Raw genomic sequence first — 21,071 nt, forward strand, 5'->3', positions numbered from 1 at the left:
GGATCAAGGTGTTATTAACTTGACAAAAATTCAATACAAAACATTGCTAATGGAAACCATAATTAGTGAAAAAGATTCTTCATTACATGAACTATTGAAGAAAATTGATTTGAAAACCGCCGTGATCATGTTGAGCCAAGCATGGGGGAAATTGCTCCCTGAAACGATCGCTAAATGCTGGAAAAGCGTATTGGGTACAAGCCCAACAGTTGACGCGATTATTGAATATAATCCAGACGATATGCCATTGGATATCGAAATTGACGACCCCCTTCTTGTTGGAAGATTACAACGGTTAAATGAGATGGTCGAAAACTATGTGGGTGAAGCAGACACAAATGAAATCCGCAATTGGGTTTTGGAATTAGGAATAGATGAAGGTGATAGTGAAGCCAATGAACCCGAAGATACTACTCAAGAAGAAACAACCGAAAAAGTCCAGCATGAATCGATTTTTGGCTGTGTCAATACAATTTTGAAATGGGGTGGACAGAACGATGTACTGTCATTCAATCAGATCGCTTGTTTGCATGATATCCGATCAAAAGCACTTGAAAAGTGTTACGAGAAAACGCAATCGAAAATAACAAAGTTTTTCCAAAAAAAATAATTCAATTTTGGAGCACACACTGATATGTCCTTCCGCATTGATCTCTTTGTATTAATTTCAATATATATGTGTTCATTTTTCTTGAATATCGACCTTTTGAGCTCATTAATTGCATTGAATAGAGTTAAACTATTTTTCCCTAGGTATTCCTCGATCCACAGGAGAAATTCGCAAAAGTGCAATTTTTCGCTAAGTGCAATCATTGCTGAAATTTTCCAATTGTACTTATCGGGCTTCTACTGTAATTAGACCCGCAGCGCGCCCAGCAGTAAGCGGTAGCTTGAAACGTAGAAAAAACACACCAACAGATAACCGCCGGCTAAACAAGCAAATCGCGTACAGCGCCACACGTCTAAGGCCAATCGAGCGACTATCAAAGCGAACCAAAGTCAATTCCACTAGCAAAGTCACTTCCAGTCAACTTTTAACAACCTGGGAAATGAGGGCAAACAACTGACAAGCAAATCAGCCAAACTACCGCCACCAACAGGCCAACAGACAACGTGGGAACCTTCTGGTGAACGCTGGTTGCAACAAGCGTTTCATTTCGTAGCATTTCAAAGAAGTTTTAAATTGAATGTCATTACGAAAATGAAGGGAATGTGTGTATGTATGTGTATATAGATAAATAAAATACTAGTTTTACATTTATACCAGTAAAAGCTTCATATATACTAAAAACCCTTGCACTATCACGAAGGCATTATAAGCGCCTGTCATTAGTTTTATTTGCCCCAAGCAAAGTAAGAAAGTGTGGCATATTTTTTGCGCCGAAATGGGTTTCGAAAAAACTTAACTTTGCGCCCAACAAAAAGTTGTACCTCTTTGCGCTTTGACAGTGTGTTGACAGCAGCTCCCTGTGGGACGCACACCAAAATATGTGAGGAGTAGGGACAAATGGCATAAAAAATCAGCAGTGGTCAGAGTTTCCAGCTCATAATAATGCGTAAGAGTTGTAATAAAAGTGAGGAAATGGTACATAAATTTATAAGATTATATTAAAAAAATATATAAATCTTGGTTTCTTCAACATCCTCCGCCAAAACGATAGCACGTCATTTTTTGCTATTTTTCTAGTTTTTTTAAACTTCATTATTTTTATATAAAAGTATAGCTCATTGTCTAGTAAAAACCATATAACTTAACTTTTAGAATTATATAAAAAAATAGAAACATATCACAAACTATTCATCCCATTATCCCATACATTTCTACCGACTGCATAAACATTTTTTATATGAAGAAATTGCGCAGCACCCTCAAGGACAAAAATTATGAAAATTCATCAGAATTTTCTAGCAACATCAAACTTGCATTTTATTTACTTAAATTTAATAAGCTTAAAAACTGCATACCAGTCAAATGGGATGAAAACTTTGTTACATTTCTCAAAATAAGTGAGGTTTAGACTTTATTTGAAATGTTAAAATAAATAAATAATTGACACATAGACTTCTATTATGTATTTGGCCGAGCTTCTCCTCCTCTTTGTGGCGTGCGTCTTGATGTTGTTCCACAAATGGATGGACCTACAGTTTTAAGCCGGCTCCGAATGGCGTTTGGCTTTCTATGAGGAACTTTTTCATGGCAGAAATACTGTGGGAGTTTTGCCATTGCCTGACGACCGGTACAAAAATTGTGAAAATTTTTTTTCTAATAGGAATTCCAACCCATGCACTTTCAAATGGCAGTCACGCACCAATCCATTCGACTATGACGACCATCATTTCAAAAGTTAGTTAAGCCAAAGATCTCTGCTAAGCTAATCAACCAACCAACACCTGAAGTGAGAAGCTGCTAAAATTCCTTAACGGAGAGACAGAAAACCTGCTTACAGTATTTCTCCATCTGCTTCCATTTTGCTGCCGCTAAAACTTGTGTAGCTTAGGATTTTATTTACTGCAATGGGAAGTAAGTGAGATATATATTTTAAACCCCTATGATCAGAGATCTGTTTGTTAACTTCATAAGATTCAAGTGATCATTGCTTCATTGACCAAAAAAAATAAAACTTTATAAATTTTCATCAAAATTTCAAACTTTTTAAGAAGTTTTAGAAAATTCGAGTATGCATTTTCATAGCACATAAAATTTAAGTATAATAAAGTGTGAGTTTCAAGTGGCTCAAACATCGCGTTTGTTTTTGGCAATTTTTTTTTTTTTTTTTTTTTTTTTGCTGAAAGTTTTAATTATTTCCTTCTAAGCAATTTACATAAAGAGCTTTGGTCCAGTCTAGAATGCTACACAACTGCAGAAGTGCTTTGTGACGAACAGAAAACTGTTGAATTTTGCTCTAAAACTTGGAAGGGGAGACCTTCGGTCGATGGTCGGTATAATTACTTTGTAAGATTCAAGTGTTCCTTACCCACTTCCAAGCACATTCCGTTGTGTGCGTGCCACACTGAGAACAACTAAAATATTTTTTTCTTGCTCAAAATCTTCTAAAATAAAGTATAATGTATCAGCAGCCACCCTGCCCATGGCAGGCGTCCGTATTGACTGCCCTTTTCGCTTTGCGCACTCCCTCACTCGCTCACTCGCTTTGCGTTCGGCCGCTTCGTTTAAGGCTGATGCATAGATGTATGGCCGGATGGATGGATGGATTGTCAGTGGCTTGACAGTTTTGCTACCACTTGTCAGTTGGACAGAAGTTATTGGCAGCTCCTCATAGTGGTCAACAGGCAACAGTTGGCAGAAGTAAAGCCACTGGCAAAAAGCCACATTGTAACATGCGGTAACATGAGCCGCCATACAGATAACAGAGTACAAAGTGAAGGCAATGTTATTGCGCTACTGACGCTTTTGTGGCTGTCATTGAACCCCACACCACCACTGGGTCGCAAAATGTTCGCTAGTGTGGCGTGTGTGTGTGTGATGTTGTTGTTATTCTTGCAACAGTGGTCATTTAACATGAAATTGCAAATTGTAACATTTATTTGCTGACCGGTAGTGGTGGCAGTGCCAAAACAACAACAGCTACACAAACATACACACAGATATGCTCGTATATTAGTAAGAAGCTCCCATAAAATCCCAGCAGCAGCTGCCACATAAACCAGCGGATGTGGAATTTTGTAAATTTCCTTCAAAACCGCTACTTACTGCTGCTGCTGCTGTGTTTTCGTACATCGCACCGCTCTGCCCACTCCACATACACGCCCCTGCCAAGCAGGCATTTGGCTGGCGAATTTTTATAGGCTCACAACAGCCTGCTTGCTTCGGTTGTTTTAGAAGGTTGTACAGATTGGTTTTATGTTTTCGGCTTACAAGTTTGTTTCCACTGCTGTTGCAGTCGTTTGGGCCATTTGCACACTTAAACCCATAATAAAAGTAAAGTCCATTCTAAAGTTCAATTGCCGAGTTCAGTGTGCCTATAAACACTTGCAACATGCGACGCCGCCAAGCAGCTGACTGCTTGCCAAGCAAGAATGCAGACACTACTAGCCACATTCACACAACTACAAGCACACGAGCACACATCTGCAACCACACACCACCATGTATTGGAGTATTTTGTTGTGCATTTGCTGTTGTTTTGGATTATCTCAGGCCAAGAGCACGTCAAGTCTTAATTCCAGCGAATTGAAGTTCAGCTTGTTGGCAACTTAAGTCAAGTCAAGTCAAGCAAAGGCGAGGCGGCAAAGCGGGCGCATGCGAAACCGTAGAATTACAAAAATCTCAGCGTTTTTCACTCAAACCCTGCGCGCTTGCATCATTTGACTTTTCTTGAGAGTAGGAATTTAAGGTAGGATCAACAGCAGCAAATACAACAACAGACAGATTGTCCAACCGACAATCCGACAGTCAACCGAGTGCTATTCGCCTTTAAAAAGTTGAGGGCATGGCGGCAAATACAAAACCAGTTGAATTGGAATTTTGTAATTGATATGGCATTTTTGCCAAGCACCAGACACCAGCGAACACAGCCAATAGCGCATAGCTATCAGCCACCGTCTGTCTCGGACGCCTCAAACATCTTTGCCGCGCACATAGTTGATGAACTGTGTAATATATACCCATACATGCACACACACACACATATTTATAGGTGTAAATCAAAGTATCTCTTCGACCAAATGCAATTTTCACCACTTAAAGGCGCTTGCTGTGCAACAGTTGTTGTAGTGGTGCAGAAAGAGCGCCAAGGCAAGCAAAAATCAATTAAATAGGAATTTCGACCTTACGCACATTTATAAGTAAACATGTAGGTGCATACATACATACATACAAACATATACTCATATTTATGATTAGCAGCACTCAAACCAATCAAATAAACTCAAAGATATGAATATCTTATCAACTTTCAAATATTTTTTAGCAAATAAAAAAGCTGATTGTGACTGATATTTGCCTTTGCTTGCTTTTATATGGCACTCGTACTTGCAGAACAGCTGGCGGTAGGCATATCGCTGTTTATTCTGATTTTTAACTATTTAATTTGAATTTAGCTATATTAAAAACGCTAAGTAATCGGAGAGGGATTTTTTTTAATTCAGCCATTAGAAAATTTGAGAAATTATTAGAAGTATTCAAGTTGCGTGAAAGATTTATTAGAAGAAGTTAAGGGGGTTTTAATTCTTTATGCTTCGCTGCAGATTCAGAAATTTGCTCAATTTACTCAATTTATTGTTATTTTCAAATAACAACAAATAAAAAGTAGTAAAGTTATTTAAGCAATTTCTCTTTTCGGGAGTGCGTAGGTTCGAATCTCCGTGTATGAAACTCAGAATGAAATGACAGAAAAAGTTGTTTCTAATGGGGGTCGCCCCTCGGCAGATAATGGCAAACCTTCGAGTGTATTTCTGCCATGAAAAAATTCCTCCTCAAAAATCATTTGCCGTTCGAAGTCGGTTTAAAACTGTAGATCCCTCTATTTATAGAGCAACATCAAATGCAGGCGCCAATTATTTAATTATTTTATTTCTCTATCGAAAAGATATTCGTATTATAAAAAATGTGTGCCAACTGCATTAAAAAAACACATTTGAAAGGTAGCAAGGGCAGTGTTTTTTTTTTGCTTTTTATTTGGTCCCTAAATAGTCAAACTTTGTTTAAATTACTCGAAACTGACAATCTTTGCTTATAGATTTTGGGATTCCATGCAGCAAAAACAAAAAATATTTGCAACAGTCGTTTGAAAAGTACATGTAAAATCAGAGGGATGACACTACTGGGGGGTATTGAGGTTAATTTTAGTTAGTAGCCACACCTCAAGTTTCAACCAGATCGGCCCATCTGTTTAGTATTCATTTGAATTCGGGAAGTCGAATGATTATCAAAAAATAGACGAAAGACAATTTCGCGTGTGAAATTTCACGCCTCAGGAGTTCTGATGGCCACAAAATCAATGGAAATAGGGTTCCAACTCGTTTCACATTCCCGCTAATCTCCAAACTTGGCTCTCCTCGATCCCTCGGACTACTATTTGTTCCCCAATTTGAAGAAATGGCTAACGGACAAAAGATTTTATTCAAATGAGGAGGTCATTGGAGAAATGAATTGCCTTTTTTCAGACTCGAAGAAATCCGATTATTCGAAAGGGATCAACAAACTAGAAGAGACTAGAAACCAGGAGACTATGAGATGTTATATTTTGCTTAAGCCTTTCTTTGCGTGTCAAAAAAACCACGATTTCGCTGACTACCCCTTTGACTTCTCTATACTTTTTGCCACCAAGCTCGACAGGCAAGACTTTCTATTCAGGATGAAAAGTCATCGTGTAAATTGGATCTATGACGAAAAATAAAAAATGGCTTACCCAAAATATAATATAATATAATTTAATAAAAAATAATTACGCGTTTGCTGTAAACCACTCGTTAAAGCATTAAAATTAAATTAAATTCGGAAAATAATTTAAAACAAAAATTACCAAAAAAAAAATTTTTAAATTTAAAAAATTTTAATTCTAAAAATAATTAAAAAAATAAAATTTATTGTAATTAAAATTTTTAAGTTCGGAAAACCCATTTAATTCGAAAAATAATAAAAACAAAATTTTTTAATTAAAAAAAAACTTAAACTCAAAAAATTTATTTTAATTAATTGTTTATAGATTTTGTCATTAATTAAAAAATTAAAATTAATTTAATATTTTTAAATTATTTTCCGAATTAAAATTAAAGTTTTAAAATTTTTGTTTAATTTTCGTTTTCTTAATTTTTATTTTGAGTTGAATAAAGTAAATCAACATTTTATAAATTCCGTAAAACACGCATAGGCATTGGGTATTCTTTTGCAAGCTGCCGTGATTCTCACTGAATAACAGAACAGAAGCACCTCAACATTTTGACCAGTTTTGACTATTTTTCTTTTGTTCTTTTAAATGTTCATTATTTTCTATAAAAGTATAGCTCATTGTCTTTCAAAAATTAAAATCATTTTTTTAATTAAAAAAAAAATAATAAAGAGTCAACAAAATTTGCATCTCAATGTCAAGATGTTCAATTAGAATTTCCAAAAGTATTTTTGATATGCAGTTTCATAGTTTATTAAATTTTAGTGAGCTGCAAGTTTTAAGTGACTCAAAAATCGCGTTAATCATCATCATTTCTCGTGACAGTGTTGTAAATTTTTGAAAGTTCCCAAAAGACCATATTAATTTTTTCTCAATTTTTTAACTGTACAAGGAAATTTCTGATATGGAAAAACTTGAAATGAGTGAAAATGTTTAAAAAAAATGTTAAAAAACGAAATGTTTTACATGGAAGAAAAATAGGAAAGAAAAGTAACTCAAAAATCACGTTAATTTTCGAAACTAATTTGTGCTGACGGTGTTGTAAAGTTTTTAAAGTTACTAAAAACTCCTATTAAATTTTTTTTCAATTTTTTAACCGTACAAGGAATTTTGTATATGGAAAAAACTAAGCAAAATGAGTTAAAATGTTTAAAAAAAATTAAAAGAAAAGAAATTTTTACATGGAAGTAAAGTAGTCATAAAAAATATAATATAAAGAAATATTCATTTTGTCACGGGCATATCTACAGACCGGTTATTATTTATTTCTAATTCATTTATTGTATTTATTTTCTAATTATGTCAGGTTAGGTAACTCAGGCTGATCTGAATAGATCTCACATAGTCCACAAAGGTCCGTAGTATTACCAGTTCAAATTATATTAAATAACTAATAAATATTGGCAAAATAATAGGACTATGAATAAGTTCGTGCGGTTTTACAACAGATGGCATAACTTGATTATTATTCCATCGATCCACATTTCCAAACATTCATTGGAGAGCTACTGTCGTAAGGCACAAACGTCAGTATAAGTTTTTTATTTGAAGCGTAAACAACAATATTTTTACCACACTTGAAAATGTCGAATTTCGTGCCAAATAATGTGTTTTTGCGGGGAATTCTTCTTCATTATTTTAATATGAAGAAAAAAGCAGCCGAAAGTCATCGTATCTTGGTGGAAGTTTATGGTGAGCATGCTCTATCTGAGCGAACGTGCCAGAAGTGGTTTGCACGCTTTAAAAGTGGTGATTTTGGCTTGGAAGACGAAGAACGCGAGGGTGCGCCGCCAAAGTTCATGGATACCGAATTGGAGGAATTGCTCGATCAAGATCCGGCTCAAACGCAAGAAGAGGTTGCAAAAACTTTGGGAGTTGATCAATCAACCATTTCCAAACGTTTAAAAGCCATGGGAATGATCCGAAAGGTAGGCCATTGGGTGCCGTATGAATTGAAGCCAAGAGACGTTGAACGCCGTTTTATGGCATGCGAACAACTGCTTCAACGGCACAAAAGAAAGGGTTTTTTGCATCGAATTGTGACTGGCGATGAAAAGTGGGTCCATTACGACAATCCAAAACGTCGGGCAACGTATGGATACCCTGGCCATGCTTCAACATCGACGTCGGCGCAGAATATTCATGGCCTGAAGGTTATGCTGTGTATCTGGTGGGACCAGCTGGGTGTTGTGTATTATGAGCTACTGAAACCGAATGAAACGATTACGGGGGATGTCTACCGACGACAATTGATGCGTTTGAGCCGAGCACTGCGAGAAAAACGGCCGCAATACGCCGATAGACACGACAAAGTTATTTTGCAACATGACAATGCTCGGCCACATGTTGCACAAGTGGTCAAAACATACTTAGAAACGCTCAAATGGGATGTCCTACCCCACCCGCCGTATAGTCCAGACCTTGCGCCATCCGATTACTATCTCTTCCGATCGATGCAACATGGCCTGGCTGACCAGCACTTCCGTAATTACGGTGAAGTCAAAAAATGGATCGATTCGTGGATTGCGGCAAAACCGACCGAATTTTTCACAAAGGGAATCCGTGAATTGCCAGAAAGATGGGAAAAAGTAGTAGTAAGCGATGGACAATATTTTGAATATTAAATTTGTAACCATTTTACGTCAATAAAGTTTCAAATTTCGAAAAAAAACCGCACGAACTTATTCATAGTCCTATTACTTAAAGCTTGAATGTAACGGTGGTCTTCCCCAATTCTTGTTACAAAAATGTTCAACAAATTTCAAAATTAATAGTTTTTCTTTTTTAATTTTTCAGTTTACCTCTTATTACACTCAAACTTACAAATAAATTTTCAGCAAATTTAAAACAGTTTTCAGATCTTATCCAAAATACTTGCAGCACCTGACATGCACCTGTCATGTCGCTCTCTACTTTAATTCTCGTTTCTAATACCGAATAATGTGGCATCTCTTTACCTCAACGCCATTCTTCCAGTGATTTCTACATTTGTTACAATTAATGATGTCACTGTCATTATCGAAATGACGAATGGCCAATACAAAGAGCAAACGCATTTATCAAATACAAATCTGATCAGCGGCAAATAAGGCAGGCAACAACAATGGAAATTATTTCTGTACCTGCGACCGCTCGCACACAAAACGCACGGTAATTACATGTTGTTCCATTCACCCTCGAACTAAAACATTTCTTTAGTTCCTTAAAACATCTTTTTTTCATTTTTTCAAAAAATCACTTTTTTTTGCTTCGTGGCCTTTCGATTTCGGCTCTCCGTAATTTTTCTTTTTCACACATACACAATTGTGCATGTATGTGTTGATGTACCTACAGTAATGCACTTGTTTTTGTGCGCTTGAGCACTAAACAAAATCATCTCCAAAAACAAATAGCAACAAAGTTGTAGGATAATTCTCAAAGAACAGAAAAAAACAACAGAAAAAGTGTTCTTGAAAAGAAAAAAACCTTGTGAGCTATTATTTTGGTCGGCGCGTGAGCATTTTCTCAGCGTCCTTTTCTTTGGCTCATTTTTTAATCGTTTATTGACTTGTTTATCTGGTCGAAGGCGGAAAAAATGTACGAGTGTGATTACGTTGTGCTACAAATTATTTTTAATGATGCTGCAAAAGAGACGGGCACAGAACGCACGTTCAGAAAAAAGGCGCGCACGCATGCGCAACAACAAACGCAAACGCACTTTTTTCACATCGCTGGTAGTTGTTAATCGTCGACTGGCCGATTGCGGGCTGCGTTCTCGGCATCGATCAAATTATTCAATTGTTGCTTATTTTTCATGTCTGCTCTGCTGCCTTTTCACATGTTTTTTTTTTTTAATTTTTTCTTTGTTAACTCCCTCATCTCATTTTTCAATTCGCCACACTGTGCTTAGCTTTTAATTGCTAAACCTACGTATTGCAATTTTCTATTTTTAATTCTAGCTTATTTCTTTTGACTGCTCTTAAGCTCTGCTTAAATTTCTTTTTTAATATATATTTAGAAGGTATGCATTTTTAAGCTCAAATATAAAACAAGAAACACTTAAATTGGCATACCTTAAAATAATTTAATTAGCAGCTCTATTTTTATATTTTTAAAATTTTTAAATTAATCAGAAATGAAAAAAAACTAATTTTGAAGATTTCTAAAGAACTGAACTAAACTACTCAGAAATGAATAAAATTAATCATAAAAGAAAAAAAACTAATCAGAAATGAATAAAATTTATAAAAAATAAATAAAATTAATCATAAATGAAAGCTAATCAGAAATGAATTAAATGAATCGTAAATTAACAACATTAATTAGAAATGAATAAAATTAATCAGGAATGAATAAATTTATCAGAAATTACTAAAACTAATCAGAAATGAATAAAATTAATCAGAAATATATAAAGTTAATCATAAATAAATAAAATTAATCACAAAGGAATAAATTTAATCAGAAATGAATAAAATAAATGAAAGCATAGGTCAAGTCCTATGCCTGTATGCACATAAAAATACGTTTTCCGTTCAGTAATTAATTATGATCAGCCAATACATGCAATTTATTAAAGTATTTAGTGAGACTCACCACAAAATATGCCCCATATGCGCATCCGCCAACCAAACTCTTCAACGTCAACTTTTCGGCGCGTTGGCTCAAATTTCACACCAGCTTCAGTCAAGGACAACACTCAACGAATATTGACGGCAGGCTACCAAAAAGATGTGTACAACTTCTCAATTTTTTGTCAACTTTATGACAGGAGCCAACTGACAGTTCTCGGTAGGAACTCTCATTCTCACATATACGAGTTTGTACAAGTAGATATGTACGTATAAAAAATGATATGAACTGTTACGAAATTTTATAAGCTCACATTTCAAGTGGGTTACAACAACATGCACGAGGACATGCAATACGCGCATACATACATACGTATGTACGTACGTGTAAAATGAGGTCATATTTGCATACATATTTTTTAATATTTTTATTTATATGTATGGAAATTAGTGGTTAGGTAAAAGTTACCGGAGATTGTAACGCTCAAAGTTCGTTGGCATTTTGCGCATTTTACATTTTTATATGCATATTTGTTGTTTTTGGTTTTAAGTGTCAACGCAAGCGGTAAAGTTGGCTGTTTTATAGCCAAATGGCAATTTTTACATATAAAGAAATATCGCCTATGCCAGAATTTTCATATTTGAACGATAATTCTAAAATTAACTAATAAATGCGTTGTGTTTTTCTCGTTTTTGTTCAAATGTAAATTTCAAATAAAAAACATATTCGTGTTTTTGTGTGTTTTGACGGGAACTTCCCATCGTTGTGTCAGCGCTCAAATTGATCGTGTGACTAGATGACTAGCGTACCGCCGCCTAACGTTTGATTGTTTTGCTGCTTTTAGTGACTGCCACTTAATTTCTATGCAAATAAAAATGCCACTAGCGTTGATTGTCTGCTTTCAGCACTGAAGTTTCAGCTGCCTTCTGCCAGTTCGATTCATTTGCCGGCCCACTGAAACTGTGTGTTTGAGGCTGTGTTATTCAGTTGACTGCTTTGTTGTTGTCTTTGATTTATGGTTTTTGTTAACAGTTCGAAAAATATTGCCAAGCAACAGAACTTGTACAAATAAATAAATGAATTTTTGTGTTGTTCTGGTTGCTTGCTGTCATTCCAGCTCGTCACAACTCAGTCGATCACATTTTTTCGCTACTCGAACTACTTGCTTAGTCTGCTTTCAATTTGCACCTGAGTGCTAAGTAAGTGTTTTTGTTGTTTTTTTTTTGTTAATGCTTTATTTCATTTTGTCGCAAGTCTTTAGAATTTTAACTATTAAAACCACTCTTTTAATTAATTTTGTTTTAACACTGAAGCTCCTAGGCTGGTTAGCAACACTTTTTTTCTTAAATTGTTCAGCAAAATAATGACACAATGGCTGAAAGTCTGATATGGACTGCAAAAATTCAAATCTTAGCAAACAATTTTGTGAACAGCTAAAATTGTTGGCCCAACAATCCAAGTTGTCCGCTACGCTCGATTGATAACCAATCTAGTTGCTAGCTGACGTTCAACTGATCACAGCAAACGTGGCCAATGCGCCAGGTAAGTATATTTTACTTATATAGAGCAGGCAAGACGAGACAGGGGCGCAAGCCACGCTCACCCCGTTGATGTCGTCAACAGCGCTCAGCACTCGTTGTCGACGCGCTCGCCTCTTCAATTTGTGTACTGCTGCTACGTCTATAGTTCGGTACCGGCTCGCGAGTGGATAATCGGATCAGCGCACGATCTGCATACAAATTCATTAAACAGCAAAATGACAGAGTTGTGGCCCGAATTGTTTGTGTTTGGTTAATCTAATAGTCACAGAATAAAGTTGCCAACGACCGGCAACTCCAGCGCACAGTTTTTGATTCCTCGCGAGCTGCCCAAACCGATCCATTACGTTCGGATTTCGTTAAGCGACTTGTGCACATTCCCAGTATACTCGGGCTTTTTGTAACCTTTTGCGACCATTGTGCCGTTGACAGTTATGTGTGCTCTTTTCAAGTTACAATTCGGCACGACGCCAGTGTGGTGTAGTGGACTCGCTCTGCCGAGTGTGCACACCTGTAGTGTCGGCATTTAGGCATACCGCTCGCCGGCGTTGGTAACGTAGGCAACATTTGTTTCACTTTTGCACCTGATCATGAGCGCACTGAAGCGTAGTGGAATACAGGTGCACTTTTGAAGAGAACGCACTGCTGAGCCTCTACTGCTGTCTCACTTTTACCACTGCTGTGGAAGCCTTATTTCCGTTTTCAAGTTGGCTTAAAGAGCGCATTTGAGACAACTGCTTACTCAGTTCTCAGCTCCGCTTCTGACTCTCCACTAATTGTTCCCATAAAGCAAATGATCATTAACGCTTTTTCATTGTGAAATAATTTGTTGACCTCTTCCCGCTTCTAATAGAAAATAATTCTTTCACATAGACAATTTTATGTATCAAAAAACTTTTTTTTATATAAATTATTAAATAAACCGTAGTTCTTTCTCATCCCTCTAAGCTCATTAAATAATGCACATAAAGGCTTATGAATGCCTGTACGTAAATATGTAAAAGTTTATGCTTTATTATGTGAAAAGAGTTTTAACATCCGTCACTTATAAGTCAGACATGTTATCTAACTTTCATTCTGTGCCAATAATTACTTCTTCCCAGGGACTTTGACCGCAGTTTTCTGCCTAATTTTAGTAGCAGATAACTGCCAATGGCGTGAAATGAAAATCTTGTTTTTCTATGTTCTGGCTTTCCTCTTCGTACTTCCGTTTAGTTGCCGTTAGCAAAAAACCCAAAAAGAGAATGTTAAAAAATCTAGCAACCCAAAATAATACAATTTAAATACTTTTTTACAAAAATTAGTAAAAAATTACCTATAAAATAAAAAAGAACTCTACCTTTTAGTTTTATTAAAATTTATTTCGTATTTCAAAAAGTGCAAACCTTAAAGTACAAGAAGTAAACTTAAGTTGTACAGCGGCTACATAACGACAGTTTAACAAAGCCCGCCAATCGCTTCTTTCTCGTGATAAGCGGCGCCAGTTGGATACACCAAGTGAAGCCAAGTCCTTCTCCACCTGATCTTTCTAACGCAGAGGAGGCCTTCCTTTTCCAGTGCAACCACCAGCTGCATCGAATACTTTCATAGCCAGAGCGTTTGTATCCATTCAAGCCGACATAACCCAGCCAGCGTAGCCGCTGGATCTGTATTCGCTGCGCTATGTCTATGTCGTCGTAAAGCTCATACAGCTAATCGTTCCATCATCTGCGATACTCGCCGTCACCAATGTGCGAAGGTACAATAATCTTCCCCAGAATCTTTCTCTCAAACATTCATCGGATTTGTCATCGTCCGAGGTTCTGCACCATACATTAGGACGGGTATAATGAAAGATTTGTAGAGTGTTAGTTTTGTTCGTTGAGAGAGGGCTTTACTACTCAATTGCGTACTTAGTCCAAAGTAGCACTTGTTGGCAAGAAAGATTCTACGTTGAATTTCAAGGCTGACATTATTATCGATGTTAATGTGGGTTCCTAAAAAAACGAAGTCTTTTACAATCTAGAAATCAAAACAGTCAACAGTGATGTGAGCCGACTGTTTGTTTGATGACAGAAGGTACTTCGTTTTGTCCTCGTTCACCACCAGACCCATTCGCTTTGAGTCTTTATGCAGTTTGGAAAAAAAACAAGAAACGAGAGACCGCAGGCTGCAAACAGAGACTCTTAAGTACACCTCAAACCGCGTAAAAACAAGCTCTTTCAATGGGCATGTAAGCTACAGAGCTGTAGAACCCTGATAAGGCCAATAGCAACGTATGTGACACGTGGATTCTGACTACTAATATAAAGAACGCTTCGTAAAGACGCAACGTCTTCGATGGCTAGTTCACGTACTTCGAACAGAAGTCCAACAGAATTGCAAAGAAGACTTTTAGCTCTCGCATTTTGGGCATCATAAAGTGCAGACGGCCTACAAGTAGAAGGGCAGATGAAGGGGAAGATGGCCTGATAAGGTGGTTAAGCTAAGAACTAATCTTAATACAATCAACTCTACCCAAGGTGAGGGCATCCCTTTATCCTCAAGCAAGCTAAGGATCAGATCGCTCTATGTCGCGCATGCCAACAAGAAATGGGCCACGGAGCTTGACTTGACTTGGTTTGTTCTCTCATTAATAGATTAAAATCCGGTCAATTTTTAATATCACTTACAATTTCAAATAAAAATACTAACTCCTTAGAAATATGAGAAGAAATCGACTTTAGCTTATCTGTAAGTCGGTTCGATATAAAGTGAAGTAAAATCCAAGGCACAAACACTATGTAACAGTAGTGAAAATTGGTAAAATCTGCATTTTTAATTTTTCTTTGTTTAAGCCATAACGGGGTCCAACATTTCGTGGCAGAACATGGCATACATGTTTGCAGATGGCTCACAGCTGGACGGAATGTTTGGTGGCAGAGTTTTCTACGAGGAGCTTCCCATCAAGCTCAAATTCAGGTTGCCGGACCACTGTAGTGTTTTCCAAGCGGAGGTAGCTGATTAAAGAAGCAGTGGATTGGTGAGTGACTTCTCTAATTACTGTGGAGGACGTAATTATCTACTCCGACAGCCAGACGGCAATTAGGGACCTGGACTCAATTTTTGTGCGTTCAATGACTTCTCCATCGATCTAAGGTTCATTTGGGTTCCCGATCACAGTGGCATAAAGGGAAACTGCTAGGCAGATGAGCTGGCTAGACAGTAGACCCTGGAAATGTGAGGATTGGTGTTCTCTTCAGAACCCGTGGAAAATATGGGACTCGCGCCAACTCAGCGATTTCTGGGCTAGTGTGCAAACATGCAAAGTCGCGAGATCCTTCTTGCCCCGGGCACTGATATTTGGACCCTGAAGAAGGTTTCGCCGCGTAATGAGAGAATTTGGGTTTCCTTAGGAATCTGCGGAAAAGACTTAGCTCGACTTAGCAAGGTAGTGTGCAGTGAACTGGTGGTTTCTTACCAAATAAAGGCTAACGGCTAACCGCTAACGGCAAATAAATCCCAAGCATATGGACATTTACTTTATATAACCAAACACATCATTGTTTCTAATAATTCATAAAAAGTTGGCACACGCCAATAACTAAGTAATGAAGGAAAATAATGCCATAAAATCTATACAAATATGAAAATATTATTACAATTTCTAAGCGATCCATTCAGCTGCTGCTTCCCCTTTCCATTCAGCTGCCAGTTGTTCCACACGATTGCGCTGGAACGTGGTGTACAAGGCGGCAGCGTATAGACGCTGTAAAACCAAAATAAAAGCAGTTTTTTATAGATTTTTGTGCTTGCACTATATACTCGTAAATACCGTTACACAGACACAGTGAAAATATTCAAACTTCAAAAAAAAAAAAAAAATGCTAAAATAAAACACTAAAATAAAAATATTAAAAGTTGGCAAAAGTGAATGAAAATTTACTGAATAATTGGAAAAAAAAATTATTATATAAAAAACGCTTGAATTCGCTTGCACCTGCCAATACTAAGTGTGCGCAGTCAACCGCGCACTGCCGCATAAAAATAGGCGGTCGTCACAAAAGTAATCACTGCCACAATACGGCTGCAGGAATTTCGGCGATTGATGAAAACCTACGGACCGCGCATGCCGCAAGAGATGATCTGATGAGAAATATGGTTTCAAAACAAAGCAGATTAAAAAGCTAGAAAATATAAAATAGAACTCACCCTATTCTTAATTTAAAATGACAAAATTTATTTGACAAAATGCTTATACTTATAATATTTAAAGAATAAATATTCAACACAGTCAAACGAGACTCAATATGGGTGGCGTTGAGTAGAAAGTGAGTTCCCGCGAAGATATTCCGCCTCATCAAAGTTCTTTATTAGACTTCCGAACTGACAGTGCTTCACAACGGCAACATCAGCGACCCATTCACACCAACGGAGGGGTAAAACTTAGTTGTCCCGTGTCGCCCCTTGTCTTCGCCTTCGCCCTAGACGACGTTTTGAGCCAATTTACCCTGCACAAAAGAGGGATCATATGGAGTTTCACCAGACATCCTGAGGATCTGGACTTCGGCGATGACATCTGCCTCCTCTCTCAGAAACTCACAGACATGCAAGCGAAGGCGGGGATACTTGTCACGCTGGCACGCACTGTCGGACAGGAGGTCGACATCGCCGACACGAAGGCTAAGACAGTCAACTACTATAAAGCAAGACATATATTGATTGGCGAGTGCCCGGTGGAATTTTTCGAAAGTTTCAGTTACCTTGGCTGCACTATCACTAACAGATGAAGATGTCAACTGCAGGCTAAACAAAGTAAGGGCGGCGTTCGGGCTAATACATACAGTATGGGCGAGTTCGCAAATATCCAGGCATACAGGCGTACTAAACTGCGAATATTCAGCCCATTTGTGAAGTCAGTATTGTTGTACGGAAGTGAAACATGGCTGGTTTCCAACACCATCACACAGAGGCTACAATCAGTCATCACAAAATGCCTTCTGCAGAATATTCTGGCCAAACACCATCAGTAATGACGCACTGTGGAGATCAACGAATGAGGACCCCATCCTATAGCAAATCAAACGGTGAAAACGGCGATGGATAGATCGCTTACTTAGAAAAACACCAGATAGCAACATGATAATGGCGCTGGACAGGAACCCGCAGGGAAACAGAAGCCGCGATCGGCCAAAGATAACTTGGCAAAGGTCGATATTGAGCGAGCCAGCAAATGCCGACATCATATGCGACGCCGCGAAAACAACAGCCCAAAGCCATGTACAATGGAAGAGTCTTATCGAGGCCCTATGCTCCCCAGCGGAGTGAACAAGGATATAAAAATATATACAAAATAAAAGTTGCTTCAAAATTGGGAAATAGGGCAGCACAATATCAAAATATAGCGTGTCTGTCCTATTAATTGCACTGTAGGGTCAGTTAATTCCACATAAAAACGCCAAGGCACGTAAACTTAATATTATTGGGTTTTTCGGAAAGTAATTCGTTTTTTTGTGGTGAAAATGAAAGACGATCTTCAGCCCAGGTCTTTCAGGAGGTCATAAACTGTGGAATTCGATCAATTTAACCTCTCACCTATCCCACGTGTTGTTATTCGCTGGTTTGCATCAACTAATGCCTTTATCGCGTCTTTGTCAGCTTCAACCGGCCTGCCAGAACGTGTTGCAGCTTCGACATAAAAATTGCCGGATCGAAATTTTTCAAACCAGTTCTGGCACTGGCGTATTGTCAACACATCTTCTCCATACAGATCAGTTAATTTCTTTCTGGCTTGAACAGCACTTTTACCTTTTCTATAGTAAAAAAGTAAAATATGACGAAAATGCTGGTTATTACTCTCCATATTTAAAAGGGCACCGACCTAAAACTACAGCGTAAAATCAATTGAACTTATTCACACACAAGCCTTGCTATATCAGCTGTCAATACATGTAGTGACAATGCGACTTAAGTGTGAAGTTAGCTGTGAAAAATCACAATAGAATCCTCTGTCGGGAAAAAACTAAATTACTTTCCGAAAAACCCAATATATTGTACATAAATTTCGGAACTCTTTTAATTTTTCTGGATCAAGTCATTTACTCAATATATTGCGATATTTAATGCGCATTGTCTCTTAAGCGATTAAACCGACTTTACTTTTCGCCATATAACGAATGCACGTTTTTATATGGAGACGCAATACCATTAGGGAAAAAATGATAAAAATCATTGGAAGTTTTTATCAACTTCAAACTTGCACTTTATTATACTGAAATTTATTAAGCTATGATAAAGATTTCTGAGATCTTCAATTTAGATGTTTTAGTTGGAACAGGAAAGATACGACTACCATACAATTTGTAAAGCCCCAAAAAATTCTCAAATGAAAAGTTCGCTATAATTTTGTAAAATAAAGCCATAGTACAGCGCGCCTACGCTTTTTTATTGTGAAATATGATAAATAGTGAATGAAATCTTTATAAGCCGATATCTAATAAAATTTTATTATCACAACTCTATATAGGAATTAACGGGAATCATTCTTGTGGAGCATTTTAACTCTCTGACTATTATTTTTCGGCTCCATTTGACGTCGTTTTAAGAGCAGTCAAAATAAAAAAAACGTATAAGTAGGATATTTTAGGACCAAAAAATTTATGAAAATATTTATCAGAAAATTTTAAGGGAGATTACCAAAGATTTCTTATTCAGAGGAATATTCGCAACATTTCGAGACTTTTAATCACTGTAAAAAACAGCACCTGAAACTGTTTCATTCTACGAAAGTGGAAAATATCCATTACAGCTACGGATATTTTCTTTGAATAGTATTATTTGATTTTTATGTGGTTAGAAACAATTTTGATATAATAAAGTGCGTATTTTAAGCGTTAAAAAAATTGCGTGTACTTAAAAAAATGATTTTTTTGGCAACGGCTTTACCGGTTTTTTCATATAAGAAATACAATTTATAGTACAGTTTCATTCTTTTAAATTTTTTTTCAAACGCTCTTGCACATTTGAATCCGAAAAAATAAATTCAAGCGATTTTTAGGCGCTTAAAATTTTCCACCACCAAAACTTAATGGGCTATAAAACTGCAAGAATACAATTTTTCTAAAAATTCGCATTAAAAAGTTTAAATTTTAAACGAAAATATGTTGAATTTTTTTAAGTGTTGCATGAAGTTTGAAGCCTTCATTTATATGGTGTTAGTAACAATTAACAATATTTAAAACACAAAAAATAACAAAAAAATGTTAGCTATAAAAACATTGTAAATATTAAAAAAACAATCCTCATGCACTCAATTTTGTTTCCTACTGTACATGTAAATATTTATAATTATTTTAGCTATATACGAATATATGTATGTATGCATACATAAAAGCATGTAAGAGAAATGAAATAATATAATTATTCATGAAATTGTTTTGTTTCTAGCAGAAATAATGAATTAAAGCAGGAACCTTAGGGAGTATTTGAGTTCTCAGAAAATGAAAAATAAGTGACTAAGTGAAAATCTTTGTGCAATATTTAAAACAAAAACGTTGAAATGGCATAAACAAAAAATTAACAGCTTGAAAGCCATGTTGTTGTAGTAATTTGTGTTAATAATTTAACTATCCCCGTCAGTGTAATATTTTAACCCGCCCCAAAACTTCCATCGTTCGTGTCGATCCGCCCGGTACTACCGTCCTGCATTGTGTCGGGAGGCGGTTTGAGCACTAGGCTCAACGAGCGTTACTGTCAAAAATATTGTAGGATCTGTTTGTTACCACCCATTGTTAAAATCATTCCACGAGGGAGCAATCCCTGTTAGATCTGTACGCTCCCACCTATCATGTCCCTGTCCATATCACAGAACGGATGGTTTCTAAGTCTCCCGCTATACTGTCTTGGTGTTCGCGTCTATGGCTCGCCTACTCCCTGTACCAGAGTTACTGCATAACTTCTTCTCTGGCGTGACGCTACAGGCGAGGTTATCTTCTAGTTTTTCCTCAAGACCACTGAAACAAGGAGCTACGAAAAGTGGGAATTAGTGGTTCGCACTACTCGCAGTACGGAGACTTTTCACACCCAATGCTATGAGAGTACGCTTTAAAACATCTATGACTACTAAGCATTTGGGTAAGGTAATAATCTAATAGGACTATGAATAAGTTCGTGCGGTTTTTTTTCGAAATTTGAAACTTTATTGACGTAAAATGGTTACAAATTTAATATTCAAAATATTGTCCATCGCTTACTACTACTTTTTCCCATCTTTCTGGCAATTCACGGATTCCCTTTGTGAAAAATTCGGTCGGTTTTGCCGCAATCCACGAATCGATCCATTTTTTGACTTCATCGTAATTACGGAAGTGCTGGTCAGCCAGGCCATGTTGCATCGATCGGAAGAGATAGTAATCGGATGGCGCAAGGTCTGGACTATACGGCGGGTGGGGTAGGACATCCCATTTGAGCGTTTCTAAGTATGTTTTGACCACTTGTGCAACATGTGGCCGAGCATTGTCATGTTGCAAAATAACTTTGTCGTGTCTATCGGCGTATTGCGGCCGTTTTTCTCGCAGTGCTCGGCTCAAACGCATCAATTGTCGTCGGTAGACATCCCCCGTAATCGTTTCATTCGGTTTCAGTAGCTCATAATACACAACACCCAGCTGGTCCC

General features: G+C 37.1%; 1 protein-coding gene across 3 annotated transcripts in view; it reads right to left on the reverse strand.

Moving 5' to 3' along the window:
* Positions 1-12,792, reverse strand: part of LOC128865323 (uncharacterized) — a 62,096-nt gene extending 49,304 nt beyond the window's left edge. For all 3 annotated transcript variants that reach the window (XR_008454785.1, XR_008454786.1, XM_054105523.1), the window contains exon 1: positions 10,926-12,792. Coding sequence is in view for 1 of the 3 variants with exons in the window: in XM_054105523.1 (XP_053961498.1) it covers positions 10,926-10,950 (25 nt within the window). In the remaining 2 variants the exon portion in view is untranslated. The remainder of the gene's footprint in view (positions 1-10,925) is intronic.
* Positions 12,793-21,071: the final 8,279 nt, after the last annotated feature.

This window comes from Anastrepha ludens, chromosome 5, assembly GCF_028408465.1.
Source record: "Anastrepha ludens isolate Willacy chromosome 5, idAnaLude1.1, whole genome shotgun sequence".
NCBI classification, from domain to species: domain Eukaryota; kingdom Metazoa; phylum Arthropoda; class Insecta; order Diptera; family Tephritidae; genus Anastrepha; species Anastrepha ludens.